The 19,596-nt window shown below is 44.4% G+C and overlaps 1 protein-coding gene across 1 annotated transcript; it reads right to left on the reverse strand.

The window, feature by feature from the left end:
- Positions 1-15,145: 15,145 nt before the first annotated feature.
- On the reverse strand, positions 15,146-19,249 carry LOC124803476 (protein PRRC2A-like). The gene has a single exon (XM_047264668.1). The coding sequence runs from the start codon at positions 18,774-18,776 to the stop codon at positions 17,283-17,285; it is 1,494 nt and encodes a 497-aa protein (XP_047120624.1). The 5' UTR covers positions 18,777-19,249; the 3' UTR covers positions 15,146-17,282.
- Positions 19,250-19,596: the final 347 nt, after the last annotated feature.

Below are 19,596 nucleotides of genomic sequence, written 5' to 3' on the forward strand. Positions count from 1 at the left end.
ATAATACTCATATACTACTAGAAATGTAAATGTACAAACGACTAAGCAAGGAACGCCTCAGTGGAAAAATGCACTTAATGCATTTTTGTTCTGATACGCGGTGAATGTCGTGCAACAGTAAAATGGGCCGCAAAGGGAAGGAAACAACTGAAGAGTAAAGACAAAATAGTTGTTTCCCAATATGGAAAAGGAAAATCATTTTCAAGCATAGCTGATATTATTGAAAGAAGCCGGGAAACTGTGCAGTCCCTAATACCGCAATTTAGAGAAAGAAATATTCTCATTAATAGCGAAAGAAGAGTTAGACCACAGAAGCGAACGCAAAGAGAACGAAGTATGTTAATAAGGATGGTCAAAAAAGATCCTGAATTGAGAGCTTCTGCATTCTTTGCACATGTTAATGACGACGTCGGGATGGAAATTACACCAAGGGCTTTTCGCTACGTTTTAAATAGTGCAGCTTATGAAGTTGGGAACCACACATCAGCAAGAAGAACAAGAAACTGAGATTAGAAATTGCTCGACAGCATGTAAGCAAGAATAGAAGTTTCTGGGACAAGGTACTTTTCACAGATGAAAATAAGTTTAAAAATATTTGTAAATAAAGGCAAAGTTTTGGTGTGGAGACGACCAAGTAACACGCTGGATCCCAAACACATTCAACCCATAGGTGGTGGAGGAATTATGGTATGGGGATGTATGGCTGCATCTAGGAAAGATTTCAAAATTTAAATATCCTATTTGAAAATATGTAAAAAAGTATTGATAGCTTGGGTTTAGGCACAGGTGATAACTTTCAACAAGACGATGACCTTAAGTATAGAGGGGGAAGTTGTGCATATGAGCTGATTGTACCATACTCCCCATGTTGTTAGGTTTCCAGAACACAGCGCATGCCTTAACCGAATTGAACATCTTTGGGGCACGCTTGAAATAACGGCCGGAAAATATGAAATAAACAGACTGCTCTAAAACAACGTCTGCAACAAGAATGGCAAAATATTACTGCAGACTACCAAAGAACTGGTTTATTCCATGCCAAAGAGGTTAAGAGAAGTGATACACAGAAGAGGAATGGCTACAGGTTATTAATATTGTCATTACACTTACGTACATTGTCTTTTCTTTGAATGTATGAATACTTTTTTTCCCCATTGTGTCGAGACAGCTGGTACAGGATTTTTATTTACTTTTTGCAGAAGGCTAATTTAGTTAATCCTTGTCTATGGGCAGATTAGGAAGGAAACCCGATACTGTTCGTTTGCCAAATAACATGCCTGGTTGCGATCTTTACTTCTAATAAATAAAGGTCTTCCACATGAACAACAGTATATGAATACTTTTTTCCAATACTGTGTGTGTCTTGTCGTGAGCAGTATGGACTAGACGGATAACTAGCATTCTGAAATATTGGCATATATTGCGTACAGTTCGTTTTCTTCACTCGTGGGTTTAATCCATGACCTCTCTGACAGTAATTACTAATTAATTCCGAGTGAGAACTTATTAGGGGACTACAGTGATTATTGACACCTATGAACAATGACTGGTTAGCAGTTCAGTGTTGACGGAGCTACTGATTATTGTTGTGCACTATCTTCAATGTTTCGAGTTCCTTAAATATGTATGAGGATAGGTCCCGAGTTCGAGTCTCGGTCCGGCACACAGTTTTAATCTGCCAGTAAGTTTCAGGATAGCGATATGGTGAACTGATGCGTTCAATTTTTGCCGCATGTGAATCGCCTTGAATCACTGGGTTGTGTTGTGTGATTACTGTACTAGGACAATTTGACAATCCATAAAGTAGTGCAGTAGGCAACAACATGCTTTCCTGTAATTCGAACGTTATGTGAGACCCAAAATTGATCAATCCGTGAATTCTTTGCACTAACAGCGTAATTAAAGTGTTGTAAATCCACCTCTGTGTCGACCTCAATATTGCCATAGACTATTGGTAGAACTAATATCTCTCTGCCGCTACGGTCGCAGGTTCGAATCCTGCCTCGGGCATGGATGTGTGTGGTGTCTTTAGGTTAGTTAGGTTTAAGTAGTTCTAAGTTGTAGGGGTCTGATGACCTCAGATGTTAAGTCCCATAGTGCTCAGAGCCGTTTGAACCATCTCTCTGCCAGTTTTGGAGCCAGCGCAGCCACCGAGAGGAACAGAAGAGGCTGACTGGAGGTCAACAGCTCGAAGGAAGGAAGATTGGGTTAAGAGGACCACACTTTGGTTCAGGTCGAAAAAATCGATTTTCGGTTTTCATCATATTTCGTTAGATTAAGGTTTTATTTAAGTACTCTGAAAAGAATTTTTCTGAAAAATTTTTTTCGACCATTTAAAGAGCATTTTCCTACCACGTGTGTTTATGTGCCACGCCCACTTTCCTGTCACCCACTTTTCTGCATATATATATATATTTTTTACTCCCGAGTGTGTTGGCTATCCTTGAAATGCAACGGCCGGTATTCTTTTGTTTCTGCTGTTTGTAAACAACACGCTTTGAAACACGTGGTTAGTTTTAATCAAGTATGATTGCGAGTAGTTGTTAGACTTACGTTTGCAGTGCTTGTTTACGTGTGTTTTGTTGTGTTTATTGAAGATGACGAAATGTAAACGCATTTTCAAGAAACGACAATTTTAGAAAGCTTTATGTACAAAAGGTTAGATCGCCTGGCAACTTTTAATTGTAATTCTTCAACAAGTGCATCATCAACGAAGCTCTCACCAAATTTGTGAGTGTGCCAGTGGGAGAAAAGGCCTAGTAATTGCTTTGGATTTAATTTGCACTAAATGCTCAGCTGTGATTTCGTTTATGAGTTCTTCAAAACCAAATGCAAGTGGCCCTTATGAAATCAATACTAGATTAGTTTATGCCTTACGATCGATTGGCAAGGGCATGGCTGCGGGGAGAACATTTTGTTCAGTGATGAAGTTACATCAACCATCAAATAAATCTGAAAAACTGAGTGCAATATTAGAGAAAGCTGTATGTGAGGTCAGTGAGGAAAGCATGAAAGTGGCTGCTAGGGAAGAAGTGGAAGAAAACGACGGATGTTCGGATATTGCAGTTGCACTTGATGGAAGGTGGCAGAAAAAAGGACATACTTCTCTGAATGGAGTAGTGACTGCCACGAGTGCAGACACCAGTGAAGTGTTGGATGTGGAGATAATGTCTAAATACCGCAAATGTTGTAAAGTCGATGAACATAAAGAAAACGACTGTGTGGCTAATTTTAGAGGAACAAGTGGTGGTGTGGAAGTTCGTGGAGTACAACAAATATTTCATCACTCCGTAGATGCAATATTCTTAACACAACAAAATTTTATTTATATTTCAACTTGGAATTACAAAATTACAAAATATTATTCTTTGTCAAAAGTTGTAAATAAAAAGAGCACAAAAAACAGAAAAGGTGACAAACGAGAACTGTTAAGATTTACGACCTGTTTTAAACATCAGGTAACAGGTCTTTAATTTTGCAATAAATAAATAAATATTTGCTAGATACTGGCATGAGTTCTACGAAACTGATGTGGTTGAATTTGTTTCCGTTTAAACGTGTTTGCATGTATTGTTTGCTGAGTTACTTTTAGTTGTGATCCTCGGACTTGCCAAAGAACCAGTGGATAATTACGTGAAGACAATGTTTGACAGCCAAAGCACTAGTACGTCGTTAGTTCACAGGGGTCCGCTCAATGATTTACAACTGGCTCACGGGTCAAGGCAAGGCTACTAGCGGAGCTCACAAAAACAATTGTACCAATACAGCAGCGTATGGATGAACACAGGAATCCGCACCTGGGCTACGCGTGGTATTAGGGCAGGGAACTTTGTGCACAAGGGGAGAGCAACAGCGATCTGACGCCGCCACAAATGTTACGGAGCTCTGGTGAGCAGGGTCCGACTTGAAGACTTGGGTGCGGCGCTGCGAAGGCAGGCAGGCAGGCGGGTGGGCGAGCGGCGAGCGGCGAGCGTCGTGCCTTGGAGCCGGCCAGTATCTGGGTCGCCACGGTCCGAGACCGAGGCGTGAGCCACCAGGCCACAGGTAGAGGAAGAAGCGTAGAAGCACCCTTGCTCCAACATCCCTGTCTCCCTACTAGTCTACTGTCGCTTCTTCTCGCAACAATAACCTGTTTAGTTCCATTACAGAACTGGAATGTGTTAAGAATAAAGGAAAGGAATCCTGAGGGTGATCATACCCAACTAACCTAATTCACGACGTAATATAAACCCGTACAGATGACACCAATACCAGTTTCTTAACGAGTAATTTTCAGATGCTGTACAAAGGAATACCTTAATATAATAGTAGGATTTATGAGTGAGTTAAGAAATACATATTACGAAGTAAAGTGCAGGGTTCGACCTCTGTATGTGGTCCATCAGTACGACAAATTCACTACGCATGAAACGAAACCGTTACAAGGGTAAAACTACAAACAGTTGATTCACTACACACACAAAAAGTGAGGCCTCTGTATACTTCACGACTCGTCGACGGCTCGTACAGCACCCGAATCTCACTGGTTGCTTTAGCAGTGTGACGTAGGTAGTTTCATCACGGTCGTGAATTGCATCAATTTTGTATTTATTTTGAAAACATCTGAAGATGTTCCGTAGTCGAAGAAAATTGTCGTCACTGCGGAATCGGACCGACAGTATACAAGGACAGAAGGCATTGCTCTGCTCCACTCAGACCCTTTTCCTTATCTGTATTACAAAGTATCCCGCCACTATTCAGTAATATTAACACTGCTGTCCTGGTGCAACAACCAACGCCAGGTGTTGGTCGTTCTGCTGTCCCCGTAACGAGAGTATCTTACCTGCTGTCAGAGGAAGCATTTATCTCGCGTTTTTGTCACTCCAGCGTAAAGTCGAGTCAGAGTTTTCCTCGCAGGAAACCGCACTTGGCAGTTACTTCTTTTTCGGCACGACAAGAATTTGCTTCTCACCTCTGGCATACTTTCACTTTTCTTTCTTTTCTTCCACAAGTGTTGACCTTGCTAAGAGGCTTAGCATTAATGGTTTCGGAGACTAGCCAGTTGATGACCATGTACCGTGTGCCTCGAATCTGCCACTGAATGTGAATGAACTGGTCTGATACAACCAGTACTCGATTGACTGAGAGCAATGTCGACTTGTTTCTTATGACAGGAACAGCATACTATGGCGCGGCCGAGCGCTGTCCCCATCAGTACACCATACGATCCCTCATTACGCCAGTCAAAATTTGCAGCAAGTTTTCTTGTATTCGTCTTGTTTCTAGTGTGAAAACAGCATCGCCTAAATGTCAGGAAACGCCACATATTTTGGGCACAAGTTCCGCTCACGTCTAGGCGTGAGTAGTATGGAACTGCTGATACCAAATAACCTTGGCCCTGACCTAGAGGTCATTCTGGGAATCCTAACACCAGCATACATGGTTTCTAATCTGTGGTATCGTATTAAAGTTGCGCATGTCATATTTTCCTGGAACATGTTTGCATTAGCGACTGAAAAAGATTTGTTTACTGGCTCTCTACTCCGATTTCATTTGAAGGTATATATCATTCATCATTGATACTGGAACGAGTACACAGCATATTTCTCTACAAATAACGAAAAACCAACATTTCCTTTCCAAATATAAATAATCAATTAGGTTGGGGGGGGGGGGGGTGTACTTACTATTCATGGATTGTATTGGGAAATGATACTTTATACTGTTAACGTTCTTGTTGTCTCAGCTTTTCGTGTAGTTGACAGTTCTTTTCTATTCTCTGTTACTGCTTGTATTATTAATTCACAGACAGCCTGTGTGCTTGTTGGACAGAACTAAGTGTAAATTTAGCAGACTACTATCGTTTAGTGCGCTGAGATTTCACGAGTGTTTCATTTGCAAATTTCCGCAATCATGATCAGCAAATTATGTTTTCGTTTTGTTTGTACTGTGTATAGTCCACGTTTCGCTTCTATATAACGCAACACTCCAACCACTAACTGTTCCGAACTCTCAACAAGTCATCATCGGATTTTCCGTTATAAACAAAGAGAATGGGGAACAGTAATGGTTAGGAAACTAAATTTAAGGAGTCAGAGTAATTTTCGTACACGAGTACTCGCACTTGGGCACGTAATTCTTATGAGAACGCACACCTGGCTGCATTGCGACAGCCTCTCAGTTGTTCTCTGATGGGTTACTGTGTAGCGTGTCCAAGTGCGCGTAGTTGTGTACAGGCCAGTTTTTTTTGGTATTTACGATGGTCTTTTTAAACGGACATCTCATGAAAAGCTAGCTGGAAGAGGTCGAAACCAGCCATGTGACCCGAGGCCGAAAATACAATAAAAGAAAATTCCTTTTCAAGAAAGTCGCCAAGCTGCACCTAAGGCACTATGTCTAATCCGCGTAACTTGCAGAGAAGACACTCCCAACATATAAAATTACGCTTCGTGTTGGCAAGTTTCTTTGTTCAAAACCCCTTTCTTGCTACTTCCATTCTGCACCTCATGTCCTTTTCACTTCACTGCCGCCAATTATATTGTCGCTCAAATAACAGAACTCTTCTATTACTTTCGTAAAATAAAGAACGAACCGCCTTCAGTCACAGTTGTGATTTTATTTCAAAAGCCCGATGCATTTCGAGCCACAGGGGCTCTACTTCAGGCCCTCTGACTGTCTCCATCAATTTGTTTTCCAAATTTAGGTTAATTCTGGCCCTGCTACGATGACATTGGTGTATTACAAAGTGGCACTTCGAGAATATAAGATTCCAGTTTCCCGTGGTAGGTACATGCTTTGCAAGTAAAGTTTGAGTAGACATGATTACGTACATATATACACCTTCCATTCTACAGCTCGTTTGTAAACACGAGTCAACGAATTTCAAATGTAAGATGCTGCATTTCTGTTAACACACAGGTGTTATTATTTCAAAAAAAGACAGAATATTTTCACATTCTTAATTATACATAGATATAATTTATAAAACAAATGTTTGTGAAAGAGTCAAACGAGGCTGCACGTTACCAAATCGTTGTGCTATTAAGTATTTGTTTAGGAAAAAAAGCAAATTTTAAAATTACCAGAAGAGTAGGCACAGTTTCAGTCATTTTAAAAGTTTATTTTTTCGTAAAGAAACAAATATTTAATATTGCAACCCTTTGATAACATACTGCCAAATGTGACAGTCACAATATAGGATGGTCCGTTGATAGTGACCGGGCCAAATATCACACGAAATAAGCGTCAAACGAAAAAACTACAAAGAACGAAACTCGTCTAGCTTGAAGGGGGAAACATGATGGCCCGCTAGATTGCGCTGCCATAGGTCAAACGGATATCAACCGCGTTTTTTAAAAACAGGAACCCCCATTTTTTATTACATATTCGTGTAGTACGTAAAGAAATATTGTTTTAGTTGGACCACTTTTTTCGCTGCCGTAGATCAAACGGATATCAACTGCGTTTTTTTAAAAATAGGAACCCCCCACTTTTTATTACATATTCGTGTAGTACGTAAAGAAATATTAATGTTTTAGTTGGACCACTTTTTTCGCTGCCATAGGTCAAACGGGTATCAACTGCGCTTTTAAAAAATAGGAACCCCCATTTTTTATTACATATTCGTGTAGTACGTAAAGAAATATTAATGTTTTAGTTGGACCACTTTTTTCGCTTTGTGATAGATGGCGCTGTAATAGTCACAAACGTATAAGTACGTGGTATCACGAAACATTCCGCCAGTGCGTACGGTATTTGCTTCCTGATACATTACCCATGTTAAAATGGACCGTTTACCAATTGCGGAAAAGGTCTATATCGTGTTGATGTATGGCTATTGTGATCAAAATGCCCAACGGGTTTGTGCTATGTATGCTGCTCGGTATCCTGGACGACATCATCCAAGTGTAAGGACGGTTCGCTGGATAGTTACGTTATTTAAGGAAACGGGAAGTGTTCAGCCACATATCAAACGTCAACCACGACCTGCAACAAATGATGATGCCCAAGTAGGTGTTTTAGCTGCTGTCGCGGCTAATCCGCCCATCAGTTGATACTAATGTTAACATTGCTCTGAGAATTCTCCTAACACTCCTTGTGACAGATGCCAGTGGAGAGAGGAGTTTCTAAAAACTGAAACTGATAAAGACTTACCTCCGATCAACGATGAGCCAAACTCGTTTGAATGATCTTGCAAACAATATCGATTCAGCACGAACTTACAGAGTGTAAGTAGGCTGTTTATGTTTTCTTATTGGCAACGTTACGTAGCGCTCTGTATGAAAATCACTGGCTGTGCTGTGTGCAGTCTGTCGCCAGTTTGCATTGTTGTCTCCCATTGTAGTGTTGGGCAGTTGGATGTGAACAGCGCGTAGCGTTGCGCAGTTGGAGGTGAGCCGCCAGCAGTGTTGGATGTGGGGAGAGAAATGGCGGAGTTTTGAAATTTGTAAGACTGGATGTCATGAACTGCTATGTATATTATGATTTTTCAACACTATTAAGGTAAATACATTGTTTGTTCTCTATCAACATCTTTCATTTGCTAACTACGCCTATCAGTAGTTAGTGGCTTCCGTAGTTTGAATTTTTTATTTAGCTGGCAGTAGTGGCGCTCGCTGTACTGCAGTAGTTCGAGTAACGAAGATTTTTGTGAGGTAAGTGATTTGTGAAAGGTATAGGTTAATGTTAGTCAGGGCCATTCTTTTGTAAGGATTTTTGAAAGTCAGATTGCGTTGCGCTAAAAAATACTGTGTGTCAGTTTAAGCACAGTCATGTACAATTGTTCTAAGGGAACGTTTCAAGAGGACTTAAATTACACAGATCGTGCGAAAGACTTTGCACAAGCAACAGCCAGGAAGATTCGATTTGTCTAGTATTTTTTTAAATTTTTATATTATGATCAGTGTCTTGGTTATTTACTGTGTTGCTTCTTATTTTGTTCAACATTAAATGGTTATTTACAATAAGTATTATTGTTCAACCAAATAAACGTTAAATTTTATATATATATATATATATATATATATATATATATATATATATATATAGGGTGTTACAAAAAGGTACGGCCAAACTTTTAGGAAACATTCCTCACACACAAAGAAAGAAAATATGTTATGTGGACATGTGTCTGGAAACGCTTACTTTCCATGTTAGAGCTCATTTTATTACTTCTCTTCAGATCACATTAGTCATGGAATGGAAACACACAGCAACAGAACGTACCAGCGTGACTTCAAACACTTTGTTACAGGAAATGTTCAAAATGTCCTCCGTTAGCGAGGATACATGCATCCACCCTCCGTCGCATGGAATCCCTGATGCGCTGATGCAGCCCTGGAGAATGGCGTATTGTATTACAGCCGTCCACAATACGAACACGAAAAGTCTCTACATTTGGCACCGGGGTTGCGTACACAAGAGCTTTCAAATGCTCCCATAAATGAAAGTCAAATGGGAATCTGCCAACTCTGCATTTGTAAACATTGCACTGACTGCAAAACCACGTTCGTGATGAACACTAACCTGTTGATGCTACGTACTGATGTGCTTGATGCTAGTACTGTAGAGCAATGAGTCGCATGTCAACACAAGCACCGAAGTCAACATTACCTTCCTTCAATTGGGCCAACCGGCGGTGAATCGAGGAAGTACAGTACATACTGACGAAACTAAAATGAGCTCTAACATGGAAATTAAGCGTTTCCGGACACATGTCCGCATAACATCTTTTCTTTATTTGTGTGTGAGGAATGTTTCCTGAAAGTTTGGCCGTACCTTTTTGTAACACCCTATATATATATATATATATATATATATATATATATATACACACACCGTTGAAAAATGTTCATTTACGTTAGCTGTTAAGTTCATGCCGTTCCCAACCCTAACCTCACCTACAAGTCCCACATGAAAATAGATTAGTAGTACAGCAGATACAAGAATATGACGGCAAACATCTAGTGTCTGATATAAAGAAAGATCTTGAACCCCCTAAGGATGCGTTTAGAAGGCTGTAACCGACGAAATTAACGAGGCAGTGAAGGACTTTGCGATGTCGTTGTTTGGGACTGCTCTTGTGTGCACGTAATTTACCCTGGAAGGAACACACATCAAGGATTTACTGAGTGATTAATTTCAGTCTGGGAAATGATGATGAGGCACCTCAGGCTGCAGATGAAGAAAACGTGCATGCTGAACTGCCACAGGTTGAAGGTGACAGTGGAGGTGCTATATGTGTGCTACTGCTAAAGACTGAATATGATTCCTCATTCTCTGAATGCTGTAATTTACGACTGCAATTATCTGTCACCTTAATTATGTCATTTCATTGTAGCCATTTTTGTTACTGTTTCTGTGGAATAATAAAAAAAAAAAAAAAAAAAAAAAAAAAAAAAAGCGGTCTGAGGCGCTTCAGTAATGGACTGTGCGGCTGGTCCTGGCGGACATTCGAGTCCTCCCTTGTGTGTGTGTGTGTGTGTGTGTGTGTGTGTGTGTGTTTGTTTTTGTCCTTAGGATAATTTAGGTTAAGTATTGTGTAAGCTTAGAGACTGATGACCTTAGCAGTTAAGTCCCATAAGATTTCACACACATTTGAACATTTTTGTAAATTCACAAGGCTTATTAAAATTAGCTAGATTTCTTCAATCAGGTTTGACTCCATTTTTGAACTGAGGCCCAGCTACTGTTTTGTACAAATCTGTAGGGACTGTCACCAATCAGTCACAATTTTTGTTTTAATTTTCCAGATCTACATAGATTTCAGGCACAGTGTGGCTATTATCAAAGCTTTTAGTTATGTATACATCTATACCGTCATGCTGAACGTAACTGTCAACATGACAGTTTAGATGTAAGCACGTATTAAAAGCCTTTGAGACTGGCCACTCAGTGGCGGAAACCTGCGTAGATCTGAAAAGTAAAAACAAAAGTTGCGATTGATTGTTGACATTTCCTACAGATTTATTTAAATAAAATTCCACAAACGTTTACTAAAAAACAACGGGGTGTGGGTGTGAGGGGGGGGGGGGGCAATTTAGCAGCTCGCATGGGGCGGCACCTGGGTTTGAGCCGGCCCTGGGTCCTTTATAAATTGCTTCACACGTTTCAGGTATTATTTCAGTTAATGTGCACTGTGGTATTCGAGTGCTGTACTGTAAGCTAGAGCAACTCTCTCCTGTAACGAGAAATCGGAGTGTTACTGTGAGCCTGTATTCTGCAGATATAGCAGTTCTTAAGTGAGTATTGTGCTTTGTGATATGACGAGAGACATCACTGAGCAAATATTGAAAACTCATCCACTTAAGTAATTTATGTACGACTTTACGTCGTACACTATAGGTTCAAGTAACAAATTTTGTTGAATGCTTTTATCGTCTCGTCGTAAAACCCACAGCTTCACCCAAGTACGTTTCTTTTTTTCCCCCGCTTCTCTTCCAAATGGTACATGCAATTGCTGCCCATAATAACAAGTTGTTGTTGTCAGCCATTTTGAGCTTTGACGAAAAATGTGATAATGTCATAGCCCTTTTTAGCGCCAGGTCAAATATCTTTGTCAAACAAATTTGACGAATATTTGATCATATCTTTGTAAAAGAAATATGATAGTGTAATACCGACCTCACAGTGATAAAAGCCCACTTCGAAATTTGGTTGGACACCCCCGATGTTGACAATCAAAGGAACTGAAGATGAGCCACTGGGGCACGAAGTGCTTCGTGCATTTGGGTGTAGCTGAAGTAGATTGTTGTTTATTTTACGAAAACAATACACAGAAGAAAAAATGACAGCAATGGAGAACATTAAAACTCCTACTAATACTGATCTCTCACTTTCTAATCTAGTTTCCTCAGCTCCACTTGTCTTCATTCGGTACCCTTCCGCTATCCATTCTGCAAAACTATATTTCAAGTATTTGGCTTTTCTGACAGTTTTTTACAGTTGATCATTTAAGAATGTGACGAGCACTCTCACATGGCAGAAACCTCATGTAGAACACCGGCAGTGTAGTTTTCCACAAAAAAAAAAGTTGGAGCGTCGAGGCACGTATCTGCAAGACACGTGGTAATCTGTGTCTTGTTCCCGTTGCATTACTAGTCCGATGGAGCGGTCGCTAGAGACAGCTGCTCGGTCCATTTAGTGATAGTCTGTGGCGAGATGGGAGTGCAGTGATTACCCAGGCTTCCCACGTTTCCACTGAACACGCGACGCTGCGAACGAGGACGTGGCGGTTAGCATTCGACTCGCCGAAACGTCATTCACAAAGTTATTTCCATCGACGCATCGTGGAAAGTGTACAAGCAACTCCCAACTCAGAGTTTGTTCTGGAAACGTGTGTGTGTGAGAGATATGGACTCTCAACAGTGATCACACCTACTTGAACAGTTGCCGCCTTTTGCTGAGAGCAGAGCGTCGCAGGAGGGCGCGGTCAGCTGTTGGGCGCAGCAGCCAGCACCGGCCTGTCACACTTCAGTTCTCGCACCTGCCTCTTTTCGGCAGACTCACGGCCGGTTAGAGCTGCTGTCTGAGGCGGTGAAGATGTTTGTACGCCCCACATCGGCTAGACTAGAAGCGTGGATGCGTAACCAGAAAGATCTTAGAAGTTTCGAAATCAGTCTGTGAATGTGCTTTTAGTAGTTCAAACAAAAAAGTGAAATTGTAAATTTATAGGCAGCTAACAGATACAGCTGCAATCTTACGGTGAGAGTAACGGCGTGCACGTCAACGGAGTGATGGACTCACAGCATTACCTCATTAGAACAAACACAGCATACGAAACAAATACAGTATGCAGTAGGGAATTAGCTGAAGTCGTCTTCGTGCAAATATCCTGACATTCACCTGAACGTGATTTACAAAGACCCGAATATGATCAGACTGTGTTTTTACACTAATCGAAGATAGAAGTATCACAAGCATTGTTCAACTTTCTCAAAGTGGTAAGGAAGCGGTAGTATTGGCGTGGGCAAAAACCTGTAAGCTGTGTAGCAGCTCTTTAGGATAGACGAGGTCCGAGGTAACTAAAGGGCAGGCTGGAGACTCTGTAACATATTTCGGGCCAAGTCTTGGTATTGATTTCGATGGGACACAATTCCCTGCTTCCACTGTTCGTCCTTCTGTTTCCTTCAACTACCACATCTTTAATTTATGGCATATTACAAAAAGTATAAACTACTAGTTAAGCACAAATTTGCTAACGCTTACAATAGTTCCTATACTTAACTGTGCAATCTAATTTCGGATTAGTTCTAGCTTTTTCAAGTGTCATATACTGTAGTTTGGTTTAAAAACTAAGGAAGGAAATACTTTGTATTTAGTATACATGCGCAGAATTTAATACTGCGGAAATAAATCAGTGTTGGACATTAGACGGCTGATCACGAGTAACTGACAGCAAATACAATAAAAAAATCGTAATCAAAGATTGTTTCAATTATGCTGCGAAATTACACTTAAATCCAGTTGCAAATGACACCGACGTCATCAAGACCTAACTAAACTCGTGTGCTCTCGGTATGTCGAAGTTCTTTTCTAGTGTTTATTCTTTATGCTGATTATTAATATTGTTTAAATTTATGTATTTAACTGTGATATACACATTCAATAAATATAAATTGTTACATTTTTCGGCTTTGTTTTATTTTCCGACTCCCTTATGAAATCACTCTATGTCCACTGTTTAGATGAAACAATGTAATCACCAAGTTAAAAATATATTCAGACGAAAATTTCTTTAATGTAACTTGAAGTAGGAACCGATTAGAGAGCAACGTTACGACAGTATGTTGGTTATGAGACACTGAGTTACAAAGATACTAAACCAGACGGTGAGCTACGCGTCCTCTTCTCTGAATACAGAGCAAAAATCAAACGAGGAACTGGAGCTCAGGCAGGCTCTCCGAGACCGATGGATCACAAACGACTCAAAATAGAACAGCACAAAACACTCGCCGATAAAGTCCCCTTACACAAGAAAAATTAAGGGCCCCACTTACGTCGCAACACTTCAGTACTAATCTGTCCGAGAGTCTCGTGGATACTTTTAATGTTGTATTACACGGAGTGACGGTCCATATTCCGTACACAGAAACGTACAACTATCACTGAAAAGTGCCTCAAAAACAAAATTCTAGCATTCGCGCCAAGCATCCTAAAATTTGTGCCAAAACTCATCCATCCAGTATAGCGACAGCTACGTACCACTGTTTTCTGCTTCTTATACGATCGCGCACGTGGTTACATTGGGATAATTCTAGACTTGGTAAAAGGCGTCACGTTACAAATACAGTCACAAAATACTCGCTCTCTGCTCAGTAGCCTTGGTGGTGATAGCAGTACTGTCAGTGCGATACATAAGTGGAAAAAACGTTACACGTTATTAATATATAATTACAGTCATTCGACATAGCTTCCGCCCCTACAACTATTGTCTGATCCAATAAATCATTCTACAAATACTTGTTCTACATTAATGTCGGTGTGTATCGCTTGCCTACCTTAAATGAAGATTCTGTTGAACAGCACCCGCGGTAGAATATTTGGTCCATATGTAACTGCAACTGCTGTTCAGTTGTGACACCGAGCGCACGTCCTACTACGGAGTACAGTCCCCTTACCCGCATTATTAATACCACTGTGCATTCTTAATAAATTCGATAACAATGTCAACAGTAACTTACCACGGTATAGCAACAAAGTCGCATATACGAATTCTGTCTTACACAGTGTCACAGGCCACGCGTTAAAATCACATAAAACTTCGCCTGGGTATCGGAGCTTGTTTCTATTCAATGTACTTACCAAAGATACAAGTTTAAAATGATACAAAACATAAAGAAAACACATCACTTTTTCTCTTCTGACACGATTCTTAGAATATCTGTGCTAACTTTGTAAATATCAGCCACATTTTAACAAAGTGAACTGATTTTATTTCAAATCACTCGTTCGAACACAAGCACACAGTTGATGTAATATTCTGAGATTACTCTTCAGCTCAGAGCAACCGCAGCACGGCAGTTATCACCAGTATAAGCATCCTAAACGTAATAACAGCAACAGTCAAACCGTGGCTGCGTTTCTCAGAAGAAAAAAAAAACATACCCACCATAATTTCTTACAGACGTACAGAGAGTTGTGGAAGCGAAGGAACAAAATAAAACACTCTTTCACAAGGAACAAAGTGTATTTAACACTGCTAGAAAAAATAGTACAGCTTTTACAGTCTCTAGTGAAACAACACACAAATCCAATCCCAAATGTGCACACACACACACACACACACACACAAGTTGCGTTATGAAGGAAAGAACACATGAAATGCACAAGTGTCAATACAAGCAAAGATTTGAGAAAAAGGAGCCTCAAAATGTAGTCGCTATTGGTCATCAGACATCGTCACGCAACCGTTACATTACATTAAATGTCGTCAAGAGCGGGACACAGCGCAGCCCGAGTGATGAACGCTAGCAAGAGTTTGTGCGCGAGAACCCGCAGACAAATATGTTGTCCAGCGACTGCCGCGGCTATGTCGCAACGTACTTCCACGGTTCACTTACACAATGAAGATGGTGCGGTCGAAAGGCACATCTTCACAGAAAACGTTAGCGGATATTTCGGGGTCATCTGACGAACAAATGATCTCTAAATTAACTAACAAATGAAACGATTTTACCATATGTGGTGTTCTCAGGGGATATAACTTAAACCAGTGAACCGTGCGTGTCAGAAAGGTAATTCGGTAGTGTTAATGTAGATACCGCGCACAAGCTATTACGCACGTACTGGAGGCTGCAATGAATCCAACTCTTAAAAAGTGATCGCTCAATAAAATCACAGTAACACAAATACAATTACACCATGAGTTTAGAGCGAATTTTATGTTAATAATTATTGCTTTGTATCTTAAATGGAAAACCCAGAAAGAAAGATGGGAAGGCAGAGAGCTTATAAACTAATTCGTGAAAATGATCGGTATCTAACGCGATACGGAAGAATGAAAAAAGTGTGATAATTTGCATTGAGACTGGCCAACACCGAAGCAAGCGAGAACGACGATATACCAATATTAAACGTGCAATAAATATATCGAAACGTCGTGTGGTTTCAAGCAAGGCACATTGTCAATGGAAATACATGAGAAAAATTAAGTTTGAGCTCCGCTGTGGTGAGATCACGACTACATTGAATGCGTTATTATTGAGAGATGTGATCGAGGAAGCACAGACGTGACTTTCAGTCAGGTACAGATGGTCATCTGCCACAAGCAGGTACACTCATTTCCGAAGATGAGTCGAATACGAATGTTTATGAAAGAGGAACGATACGAGGGTGAGAAAGCAACAAGAGCCGCTGCACTGACCAGCACACCGGACACTGTGCCAACTAGTTGCCGGCTCTCCGCCTCAGGTGGCGACTACGCTACTACTGTAAACATGCAGGCGAGAGCGCGTGGCCCTGGGAGTGTCAAACGGGCGCACGACTGCACGTCAAGGTCGCCAACTAAACGGCTTACAGCGGCCTCCCCGTCTAAACACTACAAAGCACAAGAGGTCCCCACTTTCCCACGCCCATAATGGAATCACTACTTTCTCTACTAACCTATTGAAGCTCCACCTGGTCTCACAAACACACAAACGCGCGCGCGCGATAGATAGGTAGAGGGAGAGAGAGAGAGAGAGAGAGAGGTGATCTTGTCATCAAGTAACTCAACACAATACTGTTATGTCCTCGAACAAGTTAACATCATACGCAGAACATGAACGCAGCGAAATACTGCGTTGTCTGACACTTTGGGATCCGTTGTTATCCGATTTGAAAATGACACCGTAAATTACAAATATTAACTCGAGCCCCCGAAGTGTTCTTCAAAGATCATTCAGCGTCACAACATTAATGCTGTAGGAAGTGTACGACAAGAAACATCCACGCGGAATTCGGGTTACACGCCAGACGCTGACTTAACGTCGTAACACTGCGGTTCGACGATAATTGTGTCAGTAGCGACTTTCCGCGAATGTAACCGGAGCCAGACTCGAAGTTGGAAACCACCAGTAATACTGCTCCGAACGTGAAATGTTTGCACGTACGTAAATGTTTTGCAAGCCGAAACGCGTTCGTAGAATCGTACCCGTTCTGTCGCCGACTACGGTTTCTACGGTGTGCTAGGAAGAACGGATGAGGCACTACCGAGTTGTGAGTGACGGTGACCGAAAGCAGTGCGTGCAGGAGACGAGTAGGTGAGGTTGTGAAGTGTGGACCGCGCTGTCGGACAGAACGGTGTTCACACACAGACGCGCGGGCTACTCCTCGGCGCGTATGCTGAGCCGCAGCACCTCGTCGCCGAGCGCGCCGGCGCCGCGCTCGTCCGCCTGGCCGCCGCCCCACAGGCCGCCGCCTCCCGGCCGCCTCGCGGGCCACGCCGCCTCCGTCCGGACGCGGGCCTCGCTAGCAGCAGCCTCCCGGCCCGGCGGCGAGCTCGAGTAGAACCTGATCTCGAGGTCGCGGTGGCCGTTGGGGGAGGTGACTATCTCGGTGGACACCTGCAGCCCCTGCGAGGCGACGGCCGCAGTGTGCGCGCGGCCGCCAGGGTCACCGGCGAGGGACGACGGCGACGAAGAAGAAGAAGACGACGAGGAGAAAGAAGAAGAGGAGGAGCAGCCGCTCCAGCTGCGGCGCAGCGCGCTGCCGCCGTCGGCCGGCTGGTCTTCGGGGTCGCCAGAGAGGGAGGTGGGCGACGTGGACGTGGGCAGGTCGTCGCTGAAGAAGCCGTCATCGGTGTCGGCGGCGTGGCCGGCGGGCGGCGCGCTCAGGAACAGGGGGATGCTGGCGAACGGGGACTCGTCCGGGGTGGGCGCCGTCAGCACCGGCGAGTAGCAGTGCCGGCGCACGTCCCAAATGTGGCCGCGGGGGTCGCAGTAGCGGCACTGGCACAAGGACGGCGACGGCGACGCCGAGGGGGCAGGCGGGCTCTGCTGCTGCTGCTGCTGCTGCTGGCGGGCGGCCTCGCCGTCTTCGCTGCGCGCCACCTGCACCTGCAGCTGCGGCCTCGGCTTGCTCCTGGGGGGCTCGCTGCGCTTCGGCTCGGCGGCCCGGCGCGTGCTGGCCGTGGCGGCGGCTGGAGGCGGCCGCGCGCCGTCGTACAGCTCGAAGCACAGCGGCACGTACGGCCGCAGCGTCACTATGCTGGAGCCCTCCGGGGCGGCCGCCTCCGGAGAGGGCGGCGCGGCCGGCTGGTGGGCGGCGGGCGCCGGCGGCGGCTTCCGGTCCTTCTTGCGCCGCTTGCGGGGCTTGATGATGCGCGGCAGGCTGTTCTCGGACGGGCCCGAGCTCTCGTCGCTGGCCGTGTTGAGCGAGTCGCTGCTGGTGGCCCTGCCGCCTCCGGCCGCGGCGGCCTCCGCGGCGCCTTCGGCGGCGCGCGCCACGGCCGGCGCCAGCGCGGGCGCGCGCCTGCGGGCCGCGGTCTGCGGCTGCTGGTGGGCCGCCCCCTGCCCCCGCTGCTGCGGGTGCTGCCGCGGGCCCTGGCCCTGCTTGCGGGCGCCGTACCGGCCGGCCAGGATGAGCGGCGCGCCCTGCGTGTGCATGGCGAGCCGCGAGAAGGCGGCGGGCCGCGCCGCCAGCGAGATGAGCGGCAGGCCGCACAGCGGCGCCGGCGCCGGCCCGGGACCCGCCACCAGCGCCGCGCCGCCCTCGCCCGCCGCCCCCCTGCAGCCGCCGCCCGCCTTACGCGGCGCCGAGATGAGGCAGCTGCCGATGTAGCGCTTCAGCTCCAGGCCGCCCTGCGAGGCGGGGCTCATGGTGGGCTCCGCCGCTCGCCAGCCCGCCACGGACTTCACCCCATCGTGAGGCGACAGCGCGCCGACCTCGCTTATCTCTCTCCACCAGCTTTGCGCGATCTCTCTGTACTGTCTGTGTCGCGTTCTGTCTCTCCTCCTCGCTTCGACGCGTACGGTGAGGCTTCCCGGCGAACACTGACTGAGCCGACTGCTGCGCCCAGCTGCTGCTAACCCACATCGCCGCAGCGCTCCTGGTGACAGCGCGCTCAACTACGGCGCCGCTGCGTCTCTCTCTCTCTCTCTCTCTCTCTCTCTCTCTTCCCCGCCGTGAAAACGAGGCTACGTCACTCTCGTGAAGGATTTAGGTGCACTTCTTGGGATTTCACCTTCGGCGCCTACTTCTGCTCTGCTCTCGTCGTGGAAGTAGGTCCTCACCGGCCCACCGGAGAAACTAGCCCGCACTTTTCGCGCGACACACAAACGTCGTCGCGAAAGTGCCGACCCGCCCTCTTCCTCTGACGCCTTTCTTATCCGTCCGTGACGTCCTGCCCGTACACGAAGCGGACCCGCTCGAGAACTGCGGCGTAACAAACTAAACAAATTATTTCGCCTGTTTGCGCCTAGGTCAATCGACGCTCTACATCGACGCAGAAACTTCAGGTTGTAGCCAAAACGGCATTTACGTCCGCTCCCTCGTCAGTTCAGTCTGTTTATTACAGCTCTCTCTCCGAAACAAGATAACGTCACTACAAAAGTGTTACGAAAAGCGAGCAAGTCGCAACTAAACAGCGTTTGCTGATAATACTACGCACGATCCTTTCCATAAACAAATCTAATACAA

Source organism: Schistocerca piceifrons, chromosome 6 (genome assembly GCF_021461385.2).
Source record: "Schistocerca piceifrons isolate TAMUIC-IGC-003096 chromosome 6, iqSchPice1.1, whole genome shotgun sequence".
Lineage (NCBI taxonomy): Eukaryota > Metazoa > Arthropoda > Insecta > Orthoptera > Acrididae > Schistocerca > Schistocerca piceifrons.

Excerpts from the sequence above, each read along its gene's own strand:
- LOC124803476 (XM_047264668.1), bottom strand. The coding sequence starts at position 18,776 with ATGAGCCCCGCCTCGCAGGGCGGCCTGGAGCTGAAGCGCTACATCGGC.